This window comes from Mobula birostris, chromosome 3 (assembly GCF_030028105.1).
Source record: "Mobula birostris isolate sMobBir1 chromosome 3, sMobBir1.hap1, whole genome shotgun sequence".
Classification (NCBI taxonomy): domain Eukaryota; kingdom Metazoa; phylum Chordata; class Chondrichthyes; order Myliobatiformes; family Myliobatidae; genus Mobula; species Mobula birostris.
In genome coordinates, this window is record NC_092372.1 from 166,415,882 (window position 1) to 166,438,321 (window position 22,440).

The window sequence follows — 22,440 nt, forward strand, 5'->3', positions numbered from 1 at the left end:
TGATAGGTAGGTGAGAAGAGATGAGAGGCCAGAGTGGAGGGAAATAGATGAAGAGTGGCAGGGTTTTAAACCAGAAGGAGACATCAATATTCATGCCATCAGGTTAGAGGCTACTCAGATGGAATACGTGGTGTTGCTCCTCCACCCTGAGTGTGGCCTCATCTTGACAGAACAGGCCATGGACCAACATGTCAGAACAGGAATCAGAATTAAAATGTTTGGCCACCAGGAAGTGCTGCTTTTGGCAAATGAAGGAGAGTATTCTGTGACGCTAGGTTCTCATTTGGTTGATGGAAGGATAGATCATAGCCTGTAAGCTTTATGCTATATATAGACATTTTCAAGCAAAGATGAAAACTTTGTGGTGTGGTTATTTAATAGGCCTAGCTATTATTTTCTGATTCATAATTGTGCAAGAGACCAAATACTTTGGTACAGCACAATAAATGAAATATGAACACTACTTAAATGTTTATTTACTGGAACACATGGTTGTAATTCCATTAAGAAATGTTTTTCATCTTTCAGTCTCAAACATTGAGAAATCATTTTGTAGTGTGAAATGTATACCGACATCTGGTAGAAATCAGAAGGATGCAGAAATATTTCAGCATAATAGATTCAAATTTTAGGGAAGTGCATATGTAAGGAAACAATGGCCACCATTTGGAGGTAAACTGGACATATAGTGGATTTGTTTGGTATGCATAGCTAATCCAACTTGCATTCAACTCCAGATACCAGCATTAAATAGATTATTCAAAAGGATTGTGCTGATAATCTTGGAAAACTACATAAGCATTTGTTTTGACAGAGCTGTTGTTTAGGAAACTCTCTTAAGGAAGGTGTGGGTTAATTCTCCTAACAGTGTCTTGCCTTCCCTTTGTGCAATATATTCATGTCTCGTGGACACTGCTCTTTTTGACCCAAATAACTAATTTCAGCCACAATGGTTATAACTGGGTCCTGTTTGTGAGAGAATTCAAACAAATTAACTTTAATTTGTAATTTTTTCATGAAGCAGGCATCAGTGGCAAAGCCAGTAGTATTGTCTTTGCAAAGGAGGTAGCAAAGTACCTTCTTAAATCATTGAAGTCTTTCTGCTTAATAATTTACTGTGTTGGAATTTCCAGAATTTAGACCCAGCAACAGAGGAATGGCACTGTATTTTCAAATGTACGATTTAGAGCAAAGTGCTGAGGTTCTCCTGAACCTGAAGCCCTTGTTCTTCTTCTTGGTACAGAACTCAGGATTGGAAGGTGTAGTTGGGATTAGCCTGGTTGAGTAAATGCCTGTAACACTTATTGCAGCCACAGTGAACCACTGTTTGGCATTGTAGAAAAATCATAGCAGCATTTAAGTATTACCTAGTCCAATCCCACCTTCCACCACAGCTTCATTAGCCCTAGGGCACTGTTCTTCGGGTATACATTCAATTGTCGCTCCTTCTATCAACTTTAGTGAGTGCTGGACTCCTACATAGATACTAGACATAGATTAGGGAAGATGACAAAAAAGTCAATCCATCAACTACTCTAAATGGTTATTTTTCAATGGTTTCTGATCTATCTGCTGAGCAAACTATGGAGACATCAGAGACGTGCAGGTGCTGGAATCTGGAGCAAGAAACAATCTGCTGGAGGAACGGAGTCAAACAGTAGGGAAGAAATTATCAATGATTTGGGTGCTAACTATGCACCAGGACTGAGTGGAGAGGTAAGATAGCCAGTAAAAAGAGAAGTGATGTGGTGAGACAGAGTCCAAGATGACTTGTAGATTGAAGAGCAGTGAAAGATGACAGGCAAGGAGTGAGATGAGGTTGAGGTTGGGAAATCTTGGTAGGTGAATTAGATGGAGAGAGAGAAATATTAAGAGGCAGATGGATGATGGAGGAGCCAAGAAAGTATAAAGTTTGGATACAATTGCTGGAAGGATATGAGCAGGAACTCAAAGGGCTATCAGCACTGATGAGCAAAAGGAGGACCATTGTTGGGGGGGTGGCAGATGAAACCAGAACATGAGGGAGGGCAGAACTGGGTTACCTACGGGTGAACAGTATGTGTAGGAGGTGGATGGAACCCACTGCAAGGGGATGAAGATGGATGATAGGGTCCAGGGGGAAGGGGGGCAAAAATGGGAGCATGGAAATATGATTGTGGGGGAGGAGATAAACTATCAGAATGGGAGGCTACCTAAAAATCAGAAAATTCATTGTTCATCCCATTTGGTTGTAGACTGTCCAAGCAGAATATGAGGTGATATTCCTCTTACCTAATGGCATTGATAAATGGGTGAGCAGTAGGCAGGGCTGTCAATAGGAGATGATAGGAATGGGCACAGAAAAGTGTGATGTGTACAATCATTTCCATACTAGATGGAAAGAACCACCCATCCTAATCACTTATTTCAGCACTTGACTTGTCCTTCAGGTCAGTGTTCTTCAAAGTGTGATTAGGATTTGTGTCTACCACTCTTTCAAGGAGTGGGTACCATGCCCTATCCACCCACTGGATAGAAAGTTTTCCTTACCACTCCTTCCACGAATTACTGTAACCCTCTGGCCCTCACCCAGGGTAATTAGGTTGTTCCCATTTATACACTAATAAAAGCTCACTGCACACCGTACCACACCCCCCACCCCCAGCCCCAAAGAGGACAACCCAGGCTCATCCAACAGTTTCAATTCTCCACATCTGGCAACATATTTACAGAGTTTCTTTGCACCCCATCGAGTGCTATCACTAGTGGTGATCAGGCTGTATTAAATACTCAAGCTACCTCCTGAATATGCTATCCAGAAAACACTGCAGTATTAAAACAGCAGTGCTAAATCCACAGCGGTGCTATATAGGATCTGCAGAATCTCTTGTGCTATGACTACACTGGTTAAAGGATCCGAAGTGGAATTTTCATGGAGAAATGTAGTTTTGTAAAGCAATGCTGGTTCCAGCTTTGCATACAATAACTAGTCACAAAACAGGGATGTTGGTCTCAGCTTGCCTGTCCCCTTGAGTTTTTTCCCTAGATCTTGTGCAGAGCCTGCGTGCTGCAGAGCGTCTGTTGATGTCTGTTGCTTGTGGAAAAAACACTAAATGAGGTTGCATGCTTGAAAGTGACTTATTGTGCATTAGTTAATCATGTGGCCCATGTGTCTACCACTTCCAACTGGAATTTTTCACTTGGTTATCAGTACAGAATACAAATTGTTCCTGCCAGTTTTAATTATATTTCCAGAAAAAGGCATTACAAAGAAAGTTAAAATCAACAGCCTAGTTTTCTTCCATATTGAAATCTTCTGCAGCACAGAGGGGCAATTATTGGTGATGGTATTAATCACCACAATGCAATGCCATTCCCTGGTACAGGGGCATTTAGTGGACAAGATCCTTGCCTTGACATTTTTCGCAGTAGTTAGGCATCAGTCAAACATCCTGATTAGGAGATTTGTCAGACAACATTTAAAGTTGACAATATTAACATGTGCTTTTTTCATTGGGCAAATTAATGCTTACCTGCAGCTTGCTTTTCTGTAATTTGCAGGACACCTTGGATTTATATGCCTGTGTGTTGAAATGCAGCGGTCCAAGACCAGCTGGGAGTTGGATACTGACTCATTGAGTCAATTTGTGACCTTGAAGATAAAAAGTACTCGAATTATTTTACTTTATTTTGTGAATTTTTAAAAGTTATATTTGAATAGCTTTTAAATGTCTTTACATTTAAAAAGAACAATGCAAAAGTCTTATAGCAGCAAGCTAGAAGTGCATTCTAGATACAGGAACTCAGTATTTTGCTACCCAAAGCTTCCTGCTGGGAGTACAGTACATTTTGCACAACTTCTTTCAGATTTAGCCCACCACATCCTGGAAAAGAAACAAAGTCTGGGTCCAGCATGATTCAGTTCAGTAAGTACTGAGCCCTATAATACAAACATTTGTAGAAGATTTTTACTCAATGATACTCAAACTACAAAAATCAATTAGCATCCAGATGTTTATTAAAGGAAATATATGCATATTTGATAAGGGTACAGAAACTGCTACATTTTCCCCGAGTGGAATATGGTATACATAGTTTCATAGGTAAACACACTGGCTAGCTGTTGATTAATTTTACGGTATTGTCCTGAAAATAAAGGCAAAGTTCAACACAACATTGTTTCGAGAAAAAAAATGTTACGAGACAATTATGAAAATATGGCTCTCAAACTCACCAGAGGGAAATTTACATCAAGAATAATAGCTAGCTTTTTAAATACAGAAACAAAAAATATATCTTCAGTAGCACAAGGAACTGCTCTTTCAGCTAAGATTGTATTCAGCATCATGTGCAGGTGAATACTGCAAATTGGGGGGAAAAAAAACACATTCCTGATTAGACATTTCGGAGTATGATAAGAACTTTAAGAATTCAATCCAGCTGCTTACTTTCAAGTGGACACTTACATGTGAATAAGCAGAAGTTGATTGCTTATACTTTGTGGGAAAGGGGGTGTGAGGAATTCAAAGAAAACTGATAAACTTAAGATTCAATACTAAGATCACCTTAAAATAAAACCTTTTAGTAGTAAAAACAATAATTAAAATGTGACCATATTCAGGGATCCCTGAGTTATTTAAAAAGGTTATTGTAAATTATACTTTTGTGCTGTTGAATTAGGAACTCCACAGTCTGCTGAACAGAACTCACTTTGCAACTGAAGAACTGAATCATAAGCTTGAACTTCTAGAGACAAGCTTTCAGTATTGACTGTCGCAAAATACAGTGCAATACTCCTGTTTAAATGCCTGCACAAAGTGACATGGATAGTTGTCCCAGCATTTAATTTTAGCTACATTTTTAAAATGTATTTAGAAAAGCTATTTTGTAAAAACCCTCTCACTAATCAATAAGCCAAAGTTTGTTCACTGCTCCAAGTAGTTATTCAGGTTACCAATATTGAACAAATTGGTGTACATTTTATCAAATTAATTCTGCAGTCCCTTGCATAATGAATACTATATTAATTTCTAATCTGTAAGGCACAAACTACATCACTGAAATCTTGCAAAATATCACAAAAATCATATGAACAAAAATACATATACAAATACAATATTATTCAAAGAAACAGTAACACAAATCAAGTATGATGAAAGCCATCAAGAAAATCAGCTGAGTTGTGCAATTCAAATATACATAATAAAATAAGGAATGTTGTGAATAGTTCCAGTTCATATCAAAATCAAACATGCATTATTTGTGAACAGTTTATGGGGGAAATACAGGCATTTTCAAATTCCAGCTAAACATCAAGTGCATTATTCACATGTACTGCACATTTAAAGTGTACTGTTAACTGTACAGTGTCTTGAAGGACCAATTTGGAACAGAAGCTTTTCTTCACCCTCCCCAAACAAATTGCTCACCACCCACTGTGCAAATAGAACCAAAAACTCCACCATAATACTCATCCAACCACCTTTCGTGAAACCAACATTAGCTCAGAGCTGTGTACCGAGGAATGTACTTCAATTATATACTATTTCTTACATCGCTTTGCTTGGCTTTAGTATGAGCATTTCTCACACATATCCATAAGATAGGCACATTAGTTTTTGGTGTTTAGACATTGTTTCTACTTGAGTATCTGTAGCAGAAACAGAAGTCTTCTGTGACAGAATCTATTATTAAAATAAAAAAAAGTACTGTCAAATATGAAGTGCTTCATCCCATTACTCAATAGATAAACTCTCCTGAAATTTCCTGTAAAGTATTGAAGGGCTCTTCAAACTTGAAGCGTTTGGAAATGGCCTTTTGGTCAGTTTTTAGATTCTCTTTCTCAGACTGTCTACATTGTCCCAGTGTGTATGATGCCATGACAATGAGCTCTTCAGTTTCTTGACTTTGCCTTTCTGATTCTTCTGAAATTGTGGACTCAAGTGTGCCAACTGAGTTTTCAGTGACAAATCCAGTTTCATCGCATTCACATGCCATCCATGGGTGTTCAAGACACTCCTCAGCTAAAGCTCGTTCTCTGTGAAAGAAAACATACAGCATGAGTTTAATTCCTGGCAAATATAGTAATGTGCCCTTGCATCATAAGGACACAACTAAAATTGGAGAAAGGTTAAAAGTGATGGTGTTCAAAGGTTATTGCCAGGTTGCAAGATAATTTGAATTTGATCATAAAGAACTCAAATAGTGGCTGGCAGTCTTCCTGAAGATGAGGAATAGTTAGTAGAATGAAGAAATACATCTTAAAGTAATAGGGACACTTGAAGCATAATGCATATTCAATGGTAAATGATGGAATGAGAGAATAAACATTAAGCAAAATAGTATGGATGAGTACGGAGACCAAAGTTTCTGTAATGAACTTTGCAAGGCTTTATAATAGTTGGTTACTATTACATTATAAATGTGAGAATAGATTGTAATTGATAAATTTGTACAAAATATTAAGAATTCAATAATACATGTAGAATTTTAAAGAACCTTGTTAGAGAGGTTGGCATCAACCTCTGAGGGCATACAGCTTAGATTAATCAAGGTAAAGATAAGAATGGCAAATGATAGTGCTTTCAAATAGGATTAATTCCATTAGACCAGAGGAGAGAGAATGTTATTCAGTGTTTGATAGAAAGACTACTTCCTCTTCTTTGTTCGTAAACAAAATGCTTTCCAGCAAAGAGAGCCAAGAGATTTGTGTCAGCAGCATTCAAGGGAATATTGGAAGCACATGTAGACAGGAGATAGAGAAAGGAGTAAAGTGCAATTAGTTTTGGAGTCTCAAGTAGCACAAGGCTGTGATCTGTCAATAAACTACTCTCATTAATATGTGAGCCTGCAATTATGTGCCAAACCAGGCAAATAATTAAAAACTGCCCACTACCCTATGTAAAGAAAAACACTCAAGCATTTAAAAGGCAATAAGTACAGAATACAGAGAAAACTCAGTTATTTTGGGTTTGTCAAATGATAAATAGTCCTCACCTATCAAGGGAAAATGGTGACAAAACAATTTTTGCTACACTTGAAGGAGAAATAAAGCACAAGTTTGAATCCAGAATGCTGAATTTTTGTTAATATTTTAGCATTTCTACAGATCCTTCCATTATTAGCTGTCCCTTTGTTTATTATCTTCATTGATCTATATTGTTCACAACTATCTGTTCACTCCTTTCTCCTCCTTTCAGACTCCCACTTCACTCAATGCCATGCACAGTGACCTGGCCTAAACTAACCCCAAGGGAGCTGGTAAGTTCCTGCTTGCAGTGTACGAAAGTAGAGAAGAAGTAGGGAAAAGCCCCTGCAAATACTGTGCAGGATGGAATGAGGAATGGCAGGCAATATATTTGGAATAATCTCACAAAAATCCTATGTACTGGATTTCACCGCCACCCCAACAACAATAAGTAGCCAAGTGGTACAAGAATTTAAAGTGCTGACTTTAAGTTGGGTTGTAAAATGTAAAATATTTTTGGTAGAGAACATTTCAAAATCTGCTACTCATTCCACTTAAAGGCAATAATCTAGTAGAACAATTATAATATGAAGACAATAGGCTTGACACTTAGAAAACCCGAAGCTCAAGCAGAAGATAGCACAAGCTGAAGGAAAGATGAGAATAATGCAAGTTTACTACTTATGAAAATAGGATTCGTAGGAACTCATTCTAGCTCATTAAAAGTTAGCTTCAGCGTCCATTGACCCATCTAAGCATTTAAAAGTTTTAAAAAGCTTTTGTACAACTGACTCAGCATCAACAGAGAACACAGTGACAAAAGAAAATAACAGTTACATCAATGTAACTAGTTGTTCCTGGCCAGGAGACGCAAAGCATAAATTAAGCTACCAACTACAATGGCTTCAAAAAGGTTTGGCATCAACAAATATTAGTAAACATTATTAAGTTAACAACTTACTCAGGTTCCTTAACAAGAAGTGACTTAATGAAGCCTATAGCTTGTTTGGAGACATGCTCAAAATCTTCATCTGTAAAACTGAGATTTATTTGAGAGATGTTGAGAAAAGTTTCTTGCTTGTCATCTCCCAAGAAAGGTGAGATCCCTGTCAGCATAACATATGCAAGAACACCTATACTCCTGGAGAGAAAAGTTGTCATCAGCAGCAGTTTCAACCAATTTCATTGCAGCATGATTTTCTAAAGTCACACTTCAACTTTACTTACCACATATCTGTTGCAGTGCTAATTGGCTCATAATTTAAAATTTCAGGAGCTGCGAAAAAATGAAAACAACAGATTTAAAAGTGAATTTATTGCACAGCACAAACTGCCAAGGTGTGTTACCTGGTGTAACCTTCTTCCCAATATGCCAAAGCAACAAAGGTTTATATTAGGGAAGTAACCAATCCTTTAAAATTAATAGTTGGTTTTAAAAGATTTTTAAATTTTTAAAATTTATTTAGACATGCAACACGCAACAGGCCCTTCCAGTCCAATGAGCCTAGGACAATTAATCTACTAACTCATGTCTTTGGAATGTGGGAGGAAATCCATGCAGTCATGGTGAGAATGTACAAACTCTTTACAGATAATGGCAGAATTGAACCTCGGTCACTACTGTAACAACTACTGAGTTGTCTTCATATTGGGTACTGGAATGAGTTAGACAAGTCTGATCCCATAGGGCAGGTTTTCATGAGCTAGCTTTGGAAGAGTGACAGGTAATCTCATCAAATCACACTAGGGTTTGAGGGTACCAAGAGGCAATTGCCTCCAACTGGTGTGTCTAGAAATGTGGACTCGTACAAGAGGAAACATTTCTTTGAGTAAAGAAAGTGATAAATCTTTGAAATTCTCCACTCCAGAATTGGATGTTTATGTAGTTGTGTGTACTGAAGGCCAAGATCCAAAAGCTTTGGGGCACACAGTAAATCAAGTGGCATGGGAATTAATCAGAAAAGTGGACACGAGGTACAAGATCAGCCTTGATTTACTGTGCAGCAGAGTAGTCAAATGGCAATGTGACCTATTCCTGCTTCTATTCAGGCCCTTACACCTGACAGCACAAAGGGAGGAGGGTATGTCTCTAGTGGACCAGTGTTGAAAATAGGCTAGCTACCACTGGAGCTATGGCAAGTAACAGGAATTCTGCAGATGCTGGAAATTCAAGCAACGCACATCAAAGTTGCTGGTGAACGCAGCAGGCCAGGCAGCATCTCTAGGAAGAGGTACAGTTAACGTTTCAGGCCGAGACCCTTCGTCAGGACTAACTGAAGGAAGAGTGAGTAAGGGATTTGAAAGTTGGAGGGGGAGGGGGAGATCCAAAATGATAGGAGAAGACAGGAGGGGGAGGGATGGAGCCAAGAGCTGGACAGGTGATAGGCAAAAGGGGATACGAGAGGATCATGGGACAGGAGGTCCGGGAAGAAAGACAGGGGGGAGGGGGGGGACCCAGAGGATGGGCAAGAGGTATATTCAGAGGGACAGAGGGAGAAAAAGGAGAGTGAGAGAAAGAATGTGTGCATAAAAATAAGTAACAGATGGGGTACGAGGGGGAGGTGGGGCCTTAGCGGAAGTTAGAGAAGTCGATGTTCATGCCATCAGGTTGGAGGCTAACCAGACGGAATATAAGGTGTTGTTCCTCCAAACTGAGTGTGGCTTCATCTTTACAGCAGAGGAGGCCATGGATAGACATGTCAGAATGGGCATGGGATGTGGAATTAAAATGTGTGGCCACTGGGAGATCCTGCTTTCTCTGGCGGACAGAGCGTAGATGTTCAGCAAAACGGTCTCCCAGTCTGCGTCGGGTCTCGCCAATATATAAAAGGCCACATCGGGAGCACCGGACGCAGTATATCACCCCAGTCGACTCACAGGTGAAGTGTTGCCTCACCTGGAAGGACTGTTTGGGGCCCTGAATGGTGGTAAGGGAGGAAGTGTAAGGGCATGTGTAGCACTTATTCCGCTTACAAGGATAAGTGCCAGGAGGGAGATCCATGGGGAGGGATGGGGGGGGACGAATGGACAAGGGAGTTGCGTAGGGAGCGATCCCTGCGGAATGCAGGGGGGAGGGGGAGGGAAAGATGTGCTTAGTGGTGGGATCCCGTTGGAGGTGGCGGAAGTTACGGAGAATAATATGTTGGACCCAGAGGCTGGTGGGGTGGTAGGTGAGGACCAGGGGAACCCTATTCCTAGTGGGGTGGCGGGAGGATGGAGTGAGAGCAGATGTACGTGAAATGAGGGAGATGCGTTTGAGAGCAGAGTTGATAGTGGAGGAAGGGAAGCCCCTTTCTTTAAAAAAGGAAGACATCTCCCTCGTCCTAGAATGAAAAGCCTCATCCTGAGAGCAGATGCGGCGGAGACGGAGGAATTGCGAGAAGGGGATGGCGTTTTTGCAAGAGACAGGGTGAGAAGAGGAATATTCCAGATAGCTGTGAGGGTCAGTAGGCTTATAGTAGACATCAGTGGATAAGCTGTCTCCAGAGACAGAGACAGAAAGATCTAGAAAGGGGAGGGAGGTGTCAGAAATGGACCAGGTAAACTTGAGGGCAGGGTGAAAGTTGGAGGCAAAGTTAATGAAGTCAACGAGTTCTGCATGCGTGCAGGAAGCAGCGCCAATGCAGTCGTCGATGTAGCGAAGGAAAAGTGGGGGACAGATACCAGAATAGGCACGGAACATAGATTGTTCCACAAACCCAACAAAAAGGCAGGCATAGCTAGGACCCATACGGGTGCCCATAGCTACACCTTTAGTTTGGAGGAAGTGGGAGGAGCCAAAGGAGAAATTATTAAGAGTAAGGACTAATTCCGCTAGACGGAGCAGAGTGGTGGTAGAGGGGAACTGATTAGGTCTGGAATCCAAACAAAAACGTAGAGCTTTGAGACCTTCCTGATGGGGGATGGAAGTATATAAGGACTGGACATCCATGGTGAAAATAAAGCGGTGGGGGCCAGGGAACTTAAAATCATCGAAAAGTTTAAGAGCGTGAGAAGTGTTCCTATTCCTACAGATGCTGCCTGGCCTGCTGCGTTCACCAGCAACTTTGATGTGTGTAGCTATGGCAAGTACTGGTTTGAAGGAAATCAGAGTAGGGAAAAAAAAAAGCATGAAATCCATCAACTAGTAAAAGAAATATACATTGTGTATTTAGTAGCCACTTTACCAGATACACTTGTACATTAATGCAAATATCTAATCAGCCAATCATGTGACAGCAACTCAATGGATAAAAACATGGTCAAGAGGTTCAGTTGTTCGGACCAAACAGCAGAATGGGGAAGAAATGTGATCTAAGTGACTTTGACTGTGGAATGATTGTTGGTGCCAGATGGGGTAAGTTGAGTATCTCAGAAACTGCCGACCTCCTGAGATTTTCAAGTTGCAAGTTTATTGCCATTCATCCATATACCACCAAACAAAACATTCCTCCAGACCAAGGTGCACATTAAAATACATAGAACTCACACACAACACAAAGCAATATTATGACAAATAATTTAACAATTAAAATAAAATGTATTCCAGAAGACTGACATTGAGTATAAGGTGCATTTATGATACAAGATAAAAAGTGAACAGTGTAACACTTCATAACTGATGAGGCCTGGATGGTGGCAGGAAGCTCAGCCATCTCGCGGCATGGGGGAAGAAGTTGTTTCACATCCTAACAGTCATTGTCCTAATGTTATGGTACCTCCTGCTTAATGGTAGGGAGCCAAAGAAATTGTAGCACAGATGGGAGGAATCCTGCGTATGAAGTCCTCCTGATAAATATCCCAGACGGGTGGAAGAGAGACACCAATGATCATGCACAAGAATCTCTAGAGTTTACAGAGAATGTGCAAGATACTGAAAAAAAATCCAGTGAGTGGTAGTTCAATGGTGAAAACTCCTTGTTAATGAGAGGTCAAAGAATAGCCAGACTGGTTCAACCTGTTTCAAGGTAGCAACAATAACTCAAGTAACTGTTACAAGAGTGGTGTACAGAGGAGCATCTCTGAATGTAGACCACGTCAAACCTTGAAGTGGATGGACTACAGCAGCTAAAGACAACATCAGGTTCCACTCCTGTGGCCACTTTATTAAACTCCTATACTTAATAAAGTGACTGAGTATACACATTTCTGTAAAATTAAATTAATATGGGAAAAGCAAACACTGGCAATACAAGTCAAAGTGAGAGGGAACACTGGTGGAATAGATATGGCAGGTAAAATTTAATAAAGAATATATTTTTGCACCAAAATATACTTAGTGGTTTTAATGAGAAGAATGTTGCAAGATGTCTCACAGAAGCAAATTGAAGTTAGACAATAAGCTACATAAGGAGAAATGAGGCTAGATGACCAAGCTTTCAAAGAATATCAAACTAAATGTAGAGAGATGTTATTGGAGGTTATTCCAAAGTTCAGACTCTTGGCATTTAGGGACAATTACATTACATGACTAAGTGTTGCAGAGTGGGATAGATTACTATACAGCAATTGGAATGGGCAAGATCATGGATGGATTTAGAAACAAGAATGAGAAGTTTAAAGTGAAATTGCTGTTTAAACTAAAGACATATTTGTGGATGAGCAAAGGAACAAAATAATAAATGAAGCCGCGAAGCCAGAACAGCAGAATTTTTTAAAATGAGAAGGTCATAAGAGACGAGCAGAATTAGGCCATTTAGCCTATTCAGCAGGCTTCACCACTTTACCACAGTTGATCCATTTTCCTTCCCAACCCCATTCTCCTGCCTTCTCCCCTTAACTTTTCATGTCCTCACTAATCAAAAACCTATCAGCCTCCATCTTAAAAACACCCAAATACCTGGTCTCCATAGCTGCCTATAGCAACAAATTCCATAAATTCACCAGCCTCTGGCTAAAGAACTTTCTCATCGCCCTTCTAAATGGATATCCTTCTATTCTGAGGCTGTGTCGTCTAGTCCTAGACTCCCCCATTATAGAAAACATCGTCTATCTATGCTTTTCTAAATGTATTAGGTTTCAGTGAGACTCCCCGCCCGCGCCCCCCCTCCCACATACCCCATTCTTCTCAATTCCAATGAGTACAGGTCACTGCACAAATAACCCTTTCATTCCTGGAAACATTCTCATGAACCTCCTTTGAACTTTCCCCAATGTCAACACACACTTTCTCTGATAAGGGGCCCAACACCACTCACAATACTACAAGTGCAGTTTGACCAATGCCTTATAAAGCTTCAGTATTAACATACTTGCTCTTTTATTCTAGTACTCTCAAAGTGAATGCTAATATTGCATTTGCCTTCCTCGCCACCGACTTAGCTTGCAAGTTAACCTTTAGGGAATCCTGCAAGAGGACTCCCAAGTCACACTGCATCTTGGATTTTTGATTTTTGAATTTTCTGCCCATCTAGAAAATAGTCTACACTTTTATTCCTCCTACCAAAATGCATACACTTCCTGACACTGTATTCCATCTGCTACTTTGTTGCCCTCCTGCCAATCAGCCAATGCTCTATCCATGCTAGTATCTTTCCTGTAATACCGTGGGCTCTTAAATTAAGCAGCCTTATGTGTGGCACCTTAACAAACACCTTCTGAAAATCCAAGTCCACAACATCCATTATCTATACTGCTTGTTATTTCTTCAAAGGATTCCAACAGATTTGTCAGACAAGATTTTCCCTCAAGGAAACCATGCTGACTTTAGCCTATTATATCATGTGCCTCCAAGTACCCTGAGACCTCATCCTTAACAATCGACTCCAACATCTTCCCAACCACTGAGGTTAGGCTAACTGGCCTATAATTTCCTTTCTTTTGCCTCCCTCTCTTCTGGAAGAGAGGAGTGACATTTGCAGTCCTCCAGTTCTCCAGAAGCATGCCAGAATCATGAAAGATCATTACTAATACCACCACATTCTCTTCAGCTTCCCCTTTCAGAACCCATCGGGTCCAGGTGACTTACCTACCTACGACCCTTCATCTTCCCAAACAAGTTCTCCTTACTAATAGCAACTGCATTCACTTCTGCCCCCGACACTCAAAATTTCTGGCATACTGCTTGTGTTTTCCAGTGAAAACAGATGAAAAATACTGTTTAGTTTATATGCCATTTCTTCGTCCCCATTACAACCTCTCCAATGTCATTTTAAAGTGGATCATTTATCTACTTTCATCTCTTTTACTCTTTATGTATCTGAAAGAACTTTTGGTATCCTCTTTGATATTATTGGCTAGCTTACCTTCATATTTCATCTTTTTCCTCCTTATAGCTTTTTAGTTGCTTTTTACTGGTTGTTTTAAAAAGCTTCACGATCCTCTAACTTCTCATTAATTTTGCTATATCATATGCCCTGTATTTTGTTTTTATTTTGTTTTTGACTTTATTTGTCAGCCACAATTGCATCACCCTGCCTTTACAATACTTCTTTGGGATGCACCTACCCTGTGGTTTCTGAATTTCTCCCAGAAATTCCAGCTATTACTGCTCTGCTGTCATCCATGCTAGTGTTCCTTTCCAATCAACTTTGGCCAGCTCCTCTCTCATACCTCTGTAATTCCATTTATTCCACGGCGTTCATATTATGATCGCAACCTCCTAAGGTTCTTTTACCTTAAGCTCCCTAATCAAATCCCATTCATTACACAACACCCAATCCAAAATAACCAATCACCTAGTGTGCTCAACCACAAGCTGCTCTAAAAAGCCATATTGTAGGCATTCTACAAGTTCCCTCTTGGTATCCAGCACCAACCTGATTTTCCCAATCCACCTTCATTTTGAAATCCTGCATGACTATCATTGCATTGCCCTTCTTTCATGTGTTTTCTATCTCCCATTGTAATTTAGAGCCCACATCCTGGCTACTGTTCGGAGATCTGTATATAATTTCCATCTGGGTTTTTTTTTAATCCTTCCAGTTACTCTACCCATGAGGATTTTGATTTTACATCTTCTGATCCCATGTCACCAGTTTCAAAGGATTTAGATTTCTAGATCATTAAGATCTCTTCTGAGGATGGTATGGCCTGTACAAAAGAGATGGGTTACACCCCAACTCATGAGGAACTGATACCCTTGTTGGCAGGCTTGTTAAAGCTGTTGGGGGGTGAGGGGGGGCAGGTTTAAACTAATATGACAGGAGAATAGGAATTAGAGTGATAGGTCTGTGGACCGGGCAGTTGGTATATAACCAGATAGTGTACAGTAAGACTATCAAGAACAGGCAGATGATAGGGCAAATTTGCAATCAGCAGCAATAGTGATTATTTTCTGGAATGAATCATTGGAATAATCACACATGGGGTAGCATAGATGTCTTTTTAAATACATTATTTGCTCTGATCTGCAATATAACACTGGCAATGAGGCCAAATGCAGCTTTCAAAATATATTCATTTTACAGAAGAATTCATGCAGTGCTATGGAGAAAGAAATGGGATCTAAATTGTATTGCCCTATATCATATACCAATGAGACAAGTATCTTCCCCGTGCTATATCCCCAAAGAAAAATCTTCTTAGATTGGATTTTTTAAAAAGCACATTATTTCACAAACTCAGCAAATCAAAAGAGAATGCAACAAATGGTCTGGTTTTGGAGAGTACACAAATGATTTCAGCTATGCTGCTGTAACTTCAGTGAGGTTGAACTTGGGTTACCTACCTACATATTCAGGTGTTCCCATGATTTCCCTTAGCTCTTCATTATTATTGATCCTTCTAGAAAGGCCAAAATCAACAATCTTAATATCTCCCAGAGGCGACTCACTTGTCAGAAGAATATTTTGCGGCTGAAATGGAAGCAAAGTATAGACAGTGGTTAGAGGGGAACAAATAGCTGTTCCAAATAATATACCAAACAATTGCTCTAACTTATCGTCATATTTTCAATACTCAATTCAAAAAGGATTTCCACACATAGCACAAACCAAGATTTTAAAGTTTATCTTGGCACTATTACCACAATTTAAGAATATTAGAATTTATTAGTCAGATGCAAGCACCAAGGCTCAAATAAAATAGTTGCTTGTTTATACAGCCCAGGTGCAGGACTATGAGACTAGGCAGAATAATTGTTCTGACTAGATGGGCTGAAGGGTCTATTTCCCTGTAGCACTCTGTGACACTAAGATATGGAAGTTTTATTGTAACAACTCTTTCGAATTATTGCTAAGATTTTTGCTCTCTTTATTTTTTCCAAAGTGTACACGATTCCCTCCATTCCTCCCATGCTCAAATTCATGTCTGGAACCATTAACTTGACTGCAAGTTAACAAAGTAAATCTGCGTAGGTAGAGAGGCAGCATAGTCTGTGGAATAGAACAAAGATTTTAGTTGATTGTAAAACACAAACTTAAGTATCTGGAATGAAGGTACTGACAACTGTTTCACATCTGATACATGTGCACAACATATTTAACATAGTTACCGAGCAGTGTGGTGTTTATGTTAAAACTCTCCCTTCCCCCCCCCCCCCCACTGACTGGAGCTACCTAGTTGTGAAAAGATTTAGTATTTTTTACACAAACATTTTGACAATGAGAATGCTGAAATAATTCCCATCTCTCTCAAATACATTCCATCACTGACCATCTTTTCAGAATGCTTTTTCCTCACTTCTTAACCTTGGATCATGCAGGATCACAAAAAATTATATTTGTCTTGGAAGTACAGCAAAAACTGACCAGAATGGTTCCAGGACTCTGGGGATTAGATTACAAAGAACTATTATGTAAAATGCACTTGACTTCCCTAGAATAACAACAAGTTTAAAGAGCAATTTAAGTAGGAATTTTAAGGATTTTGAAAGTAATTGTCTGAGCTGGAAATCTTTTGGCTGGTGTGGTTGTCTAGCAGGGAAGAGGTATATGAAGAAAATCAGAAAGACCACTGGAAAAGTTAGTAAATACTTCTTCGTGCAAAGAGCAGGAGCTGTGTGAAACTCCCTATTGCAAAGAGCAGATACATTATATGCTTGTTTTATATTTTCTCCATAGCATGCAACACAAGTACATTATTCTTGAACATCAGTCACTGAAAGCAAGCATGCAGGTACAGCAGGCAGTGAAGAAAGCTAATGGCATGCTGGCCTTCATAACAAGGAGAATTGAGCATAAGAGCAAAGAGGTTCTTCTGCAGCTGTACAGGGCCCTGGTGAGACCACACCTGGAGTACTGTGTGCAGTTTTGGTCTCCAAATTTGAGGAAGGACATTCTTGCTATTGAGGGAGTGCAGTGTAGGTTCACTAGGTTAATTCCCGGGATGGTGGGACTGCCATATGTTGAAAGATTGGAGCGACTGGGCTTGTATACACTGGAATTTAGAAGGATGAGAGAGGATCTGATTGAAACATAAGATTATTAAGGGATTGGACACGCTGGAGGCAGGAAGCATGTTCCCGCTGATGGGCGAGTCCAGAGCCGGAGGCCACAGTTTAAGAATAAGGGGTAGGCCATTTAGAACGGAGTTGAGGAAAAACTTTTTAGCTCAGAGAGTGGTGGATATGTGGAATGTTCTGCCCCAGAAGGCAGTGGAGGCCAAGTCTCTAGATGTTTTCAAGAAAGAGATGGATAGAGCTCTTAAAGATAGTGGAATCAAAGGTTATGGGGACAAGGCAGGAACTGGATACTGATTGTGGATGATCAGCCATGATCACAGTGAATGGCGGTGCTGGCTCAAAGGGCCAAATGGCCTACTCCTGCACCTATTTTCTATTGACTAAATACAGGGAAAATATAAATGCTGTAAACTATTAATAAAACATGCACATTCCAATCCATAATTATACTCAGTAAAATAAATGTGGGGTGGATTAAGGGTTGGCAACTAAACAGTGTCAGAAAGGAACAGGATCATGTCACTGCCATCATGGAGAAGAGAGGTCTTGTCAACATATAATTTGGAATGAACTGTATCTTGCTCAAAGTAAATTTATTATCAAAGTACACATATATCACTATATACTATCCTGAGATTCATTTTCTTGTGGTTATTCAAAATAAATACTAAGAATCAATGGAAAACTGCACACAGAGAACCGACCAATGTGCAAAAGACGACAAATTGTGCAGATATAAACAAACAATATAATAGAGAATAAATAACACTGAGAACATAAGTTGTAGAGTCCTTGAAAGTGAGCCTATAGGTTGGGAACCAGTTCAGTGATGGAGTAAGTGCAGTTAGCCGTCTGTGGAGTAAATTTTGTGTTTGGTTTCACCATTTAATACTACATGAACATTCTGTACCCTCTTGCAGTTGCAGCTAGGAGCTCTGGAATTACAGTATGCAATATTAGAGTAATCAACAATTATTGATCAGAAACAGGGCAACCAGCCCATCAAGCCTGATGCTGAGCATCACTTCACCTATCCCTTGATACTCTATACCTTCTATTTTTTTTTTTATATACACAAGTGTATAGTTCCATTTTCAAACAAGAAACAGTCAACTTTTGTGGCAAAATACTCCACATTCTAATCACTATGTAAGTTCTGAATTGATATTACTAAAAGTTGACAATTCTTCCTTCCTACACCAAGTGCCCCAAATAGATTACTGCTCCAGATTCTACCATTTGCAGTCTCTGGTATCTTCATGATTTTAGGTTGGTTCTCCAGTTTATGGCCAGTGAAATCAATCCATCATTATATTCCTCAATCACAAATACCTTTATTTAATTTCCCAGTTCAAGTAAGAAAATCATTTTTTCACCCAGCAACACACACAAAATGCTGGTGGTCTCCTGGCAAAGGGTCTCAGTCCGAAATGTCGACTGTACCTCTTCCTATAGATGCTGCCTGACCTGCTGCGTTCCACTAGCAGTTTGTGTGTGTTGCTTGAATTTCCAGCATCTGCAGATTTCCTCGTGTTTGCATTTTTTTTTTCCAGCATTTGCTTTATAACTACAACTCCTTTTGAATTAGTGCTGTATCTATTCTAGTGTGTTGCCTTAATATCTCCAGTGGAGTAGACAATATCAGTCTTTTGTTGTTGTCAGCCAAAGAACAAAAATACATTTATAGAATACTTTCCTCGACTGCAGAGAGCTTTCAAAACCGTTGTCAACAAGCTGCTTTTTCTTGTAAAAAGGTAATTTTTGATATGCACATTGCTGGCATGCTTGGCATTCATTTCTCATCTCTAAATAGACTAAAAAAAAAGATGCATGTGTGAAACAGCCTCTTGAGCCATGGGAATCTTTTTGGTGAAAGTACTGGCACAGTGTTGTTGGGCAGAGTTCCAGGATTCAGACCCTGGGGAAAAACAAAGGAAATCTGCTAAATTTCTAAGTCAAGGCAATGTGCAAATCATGGTTCAAATGGGCCTGCTGCCCTCCTCCTCCTCATTCTGAAAGTTTGTGAGGTGTTATTAGAGCACCCTAGGTGAAAGAGTGCCATATGTTTTACAGAATCAGTCAGCCAGACAGTGGAGGAAATGAATGTTGTCAGTTGCGGATGGGCTACAGTCAGTAACTGCTTTGTTAAGCTTTAAAAGTTATAACTACATCCAACCATTCAATGCAATTCTAAACCCTAAAACCCAATTAGTAAAGAGCATCCTATTAAGCTCTTAATGTTTCCTATAAATGGTGGAAAGGCTTTCAGGTGTCAGGCAGAGTCACTCATAGCCGCATACCTGCCTTATTATCTGCTCTTGTAGCCACAGTATTTATGCACTTGGTCCAGCTGAGTTTCTGGTCAATGGCGACCTCTGGGATGTTGAGAGTAAGGAGCTTGGACAGTGAAAGCTGAGGATTGGTGTTTAGAGTCTCAGTTTTTGAAAATGGTCATTGCCTAGCACTTGAATATGACTTGCTTCTGGGTACCGTCCAAGTCTTGCTTCATGTAGGCATTATCTGCTTCATTTGTTGAGAAGATACAAATAGAATTGAACATCAAAGATCCCCACTTCTGACCTTAAAATGGAAGCTCAAAAAGAAGAACCAACAGAAGATGGCTGAGCTCAGGCATCTGCCCTCTGGATCTCAGAATTATGGGTCCGAACCAAAAACCATCTTCTAATATGCAAGTTTTGACTCCAGTTATTGGAGTTTATTCCCCTTGATTTCAGTTTGGTTTATCATCGTTTCATGATGTTACTATTTGTCAAGTGTTGCTGTGATGCCACCCTCACCTCATCTCTGAAATTCAGCTCTCAGGTGTTGACTTGGACAGAGACGGTGATGAACTCTGGACCCACATGATACTGGTCAAAGCCAAAAATTAGGTTTCAGCAAGCATACTGGAGAGCTAGAGACTATTCAATTAGCCAGATTTTGTCCTGGAACAGGGTAAAGCATGGCAATTTTCGACAATCCCAAATAACTGAGGCATTGTAATGTACTTTAATAGCTTGGCTACAAGAATAGCTCATTCTGCAGACCATAATCTGCGATGATATCTTGTCCCATTAACCTTTGGCTGTATCTAGTGCTTTCAGTTACCTCCTGATATTTACTTGGATTATGCTAATCATTAGTGATGTAATCTCGCAAGGAAAAGAAAACTGTCATATCTATTCAGTACCTCTGGCTGTCCCTGGTTGAAAACACTTTAGCCTCATCTTTAGAACTCACGAGTCAGTTTGTGCTGTTAAGGATGGAGACGTCCATGTAGTCATTCTGGCCCCTCACCCTTCCATTAACTATTTGATTGTACTTCATCATTCAGGACTAGATCAAAGTCACGGAGTCGTAGAGCACACAGCACAGAAATAGGCCATTTGGCCCATCTAACTGTGCCAAATTCTATTGACTCACAGCCGGTCCATAGCCCATCATACCCCTCTCATCCACAGACTTATTCAAATTTCTTTAAGCGTTGCACCAGAATCTATATCCACAACAACAGACACAAAATGTTGGTGGAACTCAGCAGGTCAGGCAGCATCTATGGTCAATATTTCCAGCCGAGACCTTTCTTCAGGACTGTATCCACCACTTACAATGGCAGTTCATTACACACTTTCACCACCCTCAGTGAAGCTACCCCTCAAGTTCCCCTTAAAATATTTCACCTTTCACCCTTTAGCTCAGACCCCTAGTTCTAGTCAATATGGTAAGTTTGGAGAGCTTTGATCTGATCCACTGGTTGTAGGACTGCTTGGCCTGATGCCTTGGTTGTTCTGTGCTACAACTTCAAGACTTGGCACATTATTTTTAGGTACGTTAGGTGCTGCTTCCAACATGCCCTTCTACGTTACTCATTGAACTGTGGGGGAACCCCAGTCAACTGGTGGAGAGAATATGCAGGTCCATGTTGGTAGTATACATTTCTGTTGCTGTTCATGGCCCACAGTGCCTCACAAACACTGTTTGAGCTGCCACATCTGTTGAGAAAATTCCATTGAGGCCATATAATACAATGGATGGCATCCTCAATGCAAAGTCAGGATTTTTGAGTCCATCAGGACGCCTACCAAAGTCACCACTAAAGAAGCAAATGAAGCAAAATGCTGAAGACTACCAGGACTACTCTCTCTCTCTCTCTCTCCCCCACCTGAAGCACCAGCTCTGCAGGGATTGTGCAGACTCAGGGAGACTACACAAAAGGTTCTTTATTAGATACATTTCTGAACTAGGGTCACTGCAATCCACAGCCTGGAATCCCTATTTAAGTGTACTTTTGAACTCGTTAAAAGGAACTATTGATTTTACGATCTCCTGAAGGATCTGGCGAACTTGACTCGAGGATGCAGGTACAGGCGTCACCGGAGTGGCCATTGGTGGGGGGAGACACTGTCCAGACCCGAGAACAGAACACAAACTCATGCTCAGGTCCATAACTCTACACTGATTAAAGTGTCAAGCCAGATTAAATCATTGATGCCTGAGAGTGGAAACCAAACCGCTGTTCAACACCGTCTGCCTGCGCTTAACCCATCTCCCCCTCTTTTTGCTATTACCATCGGACAGGAGGTACAGGGGTCTTGGGTCCCCCACTACTACGTTTGAGGGCAGTTGTTGCCCTGAAGCATCAGGGTCCTGGAATGACTCCACTCACCTCAGCGATGAACCGACTCCACAGCTGCAGACTCACTCTTGGGGTCTCTGCAGCTTCAAGTTCTATGTATTAATTGCTTACTTTAAAAAAAAAACACACTACTTGCACGATTTGGCCTCTTTTGTACATTGGATGTTTATCAGTCTTTGTTGTGTGTATTTTTGTGGATTCTATGAGGTTTCTTTGCTTTGTGAATGCCTGCAAGAAGATGAATCTCAATGTAGTACATGGCATACCTACTTTAATAAATTTGACCTTTGATTCAGTGAATCAGCTGGTCACGAATCCACAGAACACCTCTCTCAATTTAGGTATTAGGCCCCATAATCATGTATGAACTTTGCAAGGTTGAATCAAAATTAGAACCAATTTACTAATCATTGACATATGCTGTGAAATTTATTGTTTTGCAACAGCAATATAGTGCAAAACAAAAATTACTGTCAGTTACAAAAATAAATAGTATGAAAGAGGAATAATGAGGTATTGTTCATGGACTGTTCAGAA

The 22,440-nt window shown here is 40.2% G+C and overlaps 1 protein-coding gene across 1 annotated transcript in view; it reads right to left on the bottom strand.

Annotated features, from left to right (window-relative positions):
* Positions 1–3,975: 3,975 nt before the first annotated feature.
* stk17a (serine/threonine kinase 17a) overlaps positions 3,976–22,440 on the bottom strand; it is a 97,069-nt gene continuing 78,604 nt past the window's right edge. The window contains exons 4-7 of the mRNA XM_072253629.1: positions 15,594–15,720; positions 8,174–8,222; positions 7,908–8,087; positions 3,976–6,016 (exon numbers count right to left, since the gene is read on the bottom strand). Of these exons, the coding sequence (XP_072109730.1) occupies positions 5,719–6,016; positions 7,908–8,087; positions 8,174–8,222; positions 15,594–15,720 (654 nt within the window). The 3' untranslated portion in view covers positions 3,976–5,718. The remainder of the gene's footprint in view (positions 6,017–7,907; positions 8,088–8,173; positions 8,223–15,593; positions 15,721–22,440) is intronic.